Source organism: Aplysia californica, unplaced genomic scaffold, assembly GCF_000002075.1.
Source record: "Aplysia californica isolate F4 #8 unplaced genomic scaffold, AplCal3.0 scaffold00420, whole genome shotgun sequence".
NCBI lineage: Eukaryota > Metazoa > Mollusca > Gastropoda > Aplysiida > Aplysiidae > Aplysia > Aplysia californica.
Genome location: NW_004797690.1, coordinates 44,705 through 48,529, shown reverse-complemented (window position 1 = coordinate 48,529; position 3,825 = coordinate 44,705). Strand labels below are relative to the sequence as shown.

The 3,825-nt window shown below is 39.3% G+C and overlaps 1 protein-coding gene across 1 annotated transcript in view; it reads left to right on the top strand.

Annotated features, from left to right (window-relative positions):
* Positions 1-1,951, top strand: part of LOC106012583 — a 3,679-nt gene extending 1,728 nt beyond the window's left edge. Inside the window, exon 2 of the mRNA XM_035971344.1 lies at positions 1,307-1,951. Coding sequence (XP_035827237.1) covers positions 1,307-1,687 — 381 coding nt within the window. The 3' untranslated portion in view covers positions 1,688-1,951. The remainder of the gene's footprint in view (positions 1-1,306) is intronic.
* The last annotated feature ends 1,874 nt before the right edge of the window (positions 1,952-3,825 follow it).

Below are 3,825 nucleotides of genomic sequence, written 5' to 3'. Positions count from 1 at the left end.
CCTTCTTCTTCTTCTTCTTCTTCTTCTTCTTCTTCTTGATGACATCTACCTGAAGAGGAAAAGCAAAGAGAGAAAAACAAAAGTTCAAACTCTTAGAATATTCTGGAGACTGTTTTCAAACTTGCTACTGAGTTGAAAGTATTTTAAAAGAAATTTTTCTTTAACATTCTCCGTGCGACAGCTCCTTATTGATTTACGCTGTGATCAACTACTCTCTTTCTTGTTCCTCCTGGAGTCCTTTTGAACAGATTGGCGGGAGATTTGACTGAGCTCTAGTTAAGCTTAGGCTACTGAAAATCGAGACGAAATGTAACATCAAAGAGTCTACATAACAAGAGGGGCCACTACTCTCTTTGAACCAATTAAAAAAGTGTCCTCAAAGTTCGGTGGTGCCCTTTGCGAACAGAGTTACCCTACTTGAGTTTAAAAAATCAAAGCGAAACTAGCAAGTTTTTAAATATATTTCGGAAGAACGCTTTTTAAAAAATGGTAACCATGACAAAAAAAATCTCCTCCGGAGAAAGGGTGATTGTTTTCTTCGTTTAATTTGACTTTTTAATGAAAGGCGAGAGGTCATTAAAATTTTAAAAAAGCCCCTAAAACTCCGCACTGAACGAACCCGAAGTGATGATGAACAGCAGTCGATCTGCGCACGCAAGGAGGTTCTATTCCTATTCTTCTTCTGGAAAAACGAAAGAGAGCTTAAAAACAGACCGCAGCGCCATCTGAAGCAAAGAGCTGACTTCCGCCGGACACTTTTTTGGCTGAGTGGCCCATCTTGTTATGTACTATCTTTGGTAACATGTTTAGTCTAATTGTATTCTATACTGTAGGCGATTACACCAAGTTGAACTTTAACAAGGAAATTTAGTAGAATACTAGTCGTTGTTCCCCGGTTGCTATTCCCCGGTAAAATGACGTCAGCAGTCGCTGTTCCCCGGCGCAGCCCCCCACTCGAAAGCAAGCTCTATGCGCTTTGCACTAAATAGAAGGGAAAGGGAAGGGTAGATAGTGGAGATAAAAGCAGACGACAGAACATATTTAGAGAGCAGGAAAGGAGGTGAAATGAGAATATTTTAGAGAAAAAATGTTCTGTCGCTGTTAAGTTTCGATCCCGGGATCTATTGAATAAACACCGTCACCTCAAGATCACGAGAGCACCCTCTTTGCTTTCGGCTTCCTTTTTATGACAACAATACTGAGTTCTTTGTACTCGAAATGATGTTTCCGAGGGTAGATAATACATTAAACTCGAACTATAAAAAAAGCCGTTAATTGAGACGTCGATTTCTTTCTGATCCCTAAGGTGAAAGTCGCGCTGTACAAGGGCGGGGTGGAGCTGCACCACATCACCTTCGACGGCTCGTCCTCCAACTTGACATCCTGGTTCTCACCAGACAGGATCCTGGACACGTCCTGGGACGACCCTCAAAATGCCACCTATTTCGCCCTGGAAGCTCACCGGTTCCTCATCTACGGACCTTACAACGGCTGTCCCACGGACTACGGCTGGATGCTGGTGGTGGACTCTCCCCAGGACAACTGTCCCAGTATCCTGTCAAACATGCCAACCTGGCCACGCTTTATCTACTCAACGGCTACAACCCGAGTAACGTGGTCTGTGGGCGGCTCGGGTGTGGGACACGCCGAGGTGTTTGCCGTCTTTGTGAAATTGGCAACACGCTGAGTGGGATTTTTTTTCCTTTTGTTGTCGTGGTAGAAGCTTCTGAGCACAACTATTTTCTTCAATTTCTCAAGTTATTTTTTTCACCGTTTAAAGTTTCGAAAGTTCATAAAAATACATGCTTTTGGTGAGAAGTAAAATGCAATAAAAAAAAACAACACAATTTTGAGACAGTGAATCACCCTGTGGAGTACTATAATATTATGTCGTTGTACAAGTATTTCCTTTGTGAAGGCTCAGCTTTCAAAATAAAGCCATTGCTATGTTTGTATTTCTCTCGTGATTCAGCTTCGCCAGATCGTAAATGAAGTGAGTAGTAAAGTTTGGTATGATAAATGCCATGAGTATGTTCAGCCTATTACATAAAGTATTTTTAAAGGACTCACTCTGCTGTCCAACTTTACATTATTCTTCGCTTATTTTGGGAATTTCCGAAATGAAAAATTGACTGTAATATTACCATGTGGAAGCCTACATTTTTGTCGAACATGATGTTCATAGAGAGGGAACCAAGCCTTTTCCTTATAAAAACTTTTTCGATCAATGTTACGAATGTTCTCACACCATCTGTCCCGGTGACGACAATACCAAGTGGGGCTTCATTATTTTTAAGCAAGACATTTTTATAGACAATGGTATCTGACCACCACGACTGTTGGTTACATCCACGTGTTTGTTAAAAGGACATCACGTCACCTGGTCTTCTTAGTGTCCATATATTTTAAAAATTGGTAAAACTCCTCTTCAGTAGTTCATCAAAATAAGATTTTGGTATGGAGAAAAATGCAAGTTGACTTTCAGGACGTTAATTTTTAGACTTTGAACCATTCTGTAGTGTACAAGATAAACATGTTTTTAAATGGTTGAGCCAAAAAGTCTAGAGGTCGGAATTCCTGTGCTGGTGAGCCGTGGGCAACGACTTGGACGCGTTCCTTTACGACTTGGACATTAAATTACTTTTTGGCAATTGCGGAAAACAAGTCTCCTTCACTGGAATTTCATTCATTCGATGAAAAACTATCGAAATATGTTCACTTGTTTTGATCGAATGACCAAATAATAATAATAATAATAAAAATAATAATAATAATAATAAAAATAATAATAGCAACAACAATAATAATATTTGCTTTAATATAGTACATATCCATGCTCTAGAGCATATTCTCACACGCTTTACAACTATTACTATCCCAGCAGACCCCATGAGAACACCCAGAAAAATTCTGAGCATCCACGGAAGCATATAGTGCAAGCTCCGGATTTCACGGGCTCAGACACTATCAAACTGACAAGATATATCACTGTCTATATCCGGGTACTCATTTCCGCCTGGGTGAAGTGAGGAAACTTTGTGCAAAATACCTTTCCCAAGGTCACAGCATCGGCCCCCTGACGAAATTCGAACTCACGACCTTGTGGTTGCCAGTCCGAGAGCTTAACCACTATGGCACATATTAGTGATGTAAATGTCAATTTTAGATTTCGAACCAAAATAGAGACCCGGCATAGTGGGTTTACCCTCATTGGAGATTAAAAAAAAACTTCCTAAAAATAAACTAGTGAGATGTGTTGCGTCAGAAACAATATTCAAAAGCGGTGTATAATACTTTCTCTTAACCCTTTCAACAATTCTTTGAATAGTCAACTTTCAACCATGAGGAAACCTAGTCTGTCTAGATAATTCAATTTTAAAAATATATGGACGCTAAGAAGACCAGGTTACATGTGACGTGATGTCCTTTTAACAAACACTTGGATGTAATCAACAGCCGTGGTGGTCACATACTATTGTCTATAAAAATGTCTTGTTTAAAAATAATGAAGTAAATGAAGAAAACCAATCATAGGATTCCAGAAATATCAAGTTTTTATTATTTCAACCAAAATTGAGTGAAGTGCAAAATATTGCAACATCTTAAAAATCAACCATATTTTTATTGCTCCATTTTAAATAGTCACTATTGCGCATAGTGAAGAACACATTTATACAAAATTAATATTGCCAAATAAACCAATGAAGATGACGGCTATTTGAAGCTTAAGGTGTTGACCATTTCTCTCGCTGCAAGTTCTGTATGCCACAGGGAATTTTGAATGACCGCGTGGCGTGTTTCTGGACCGATTCTTTGGACGTTATG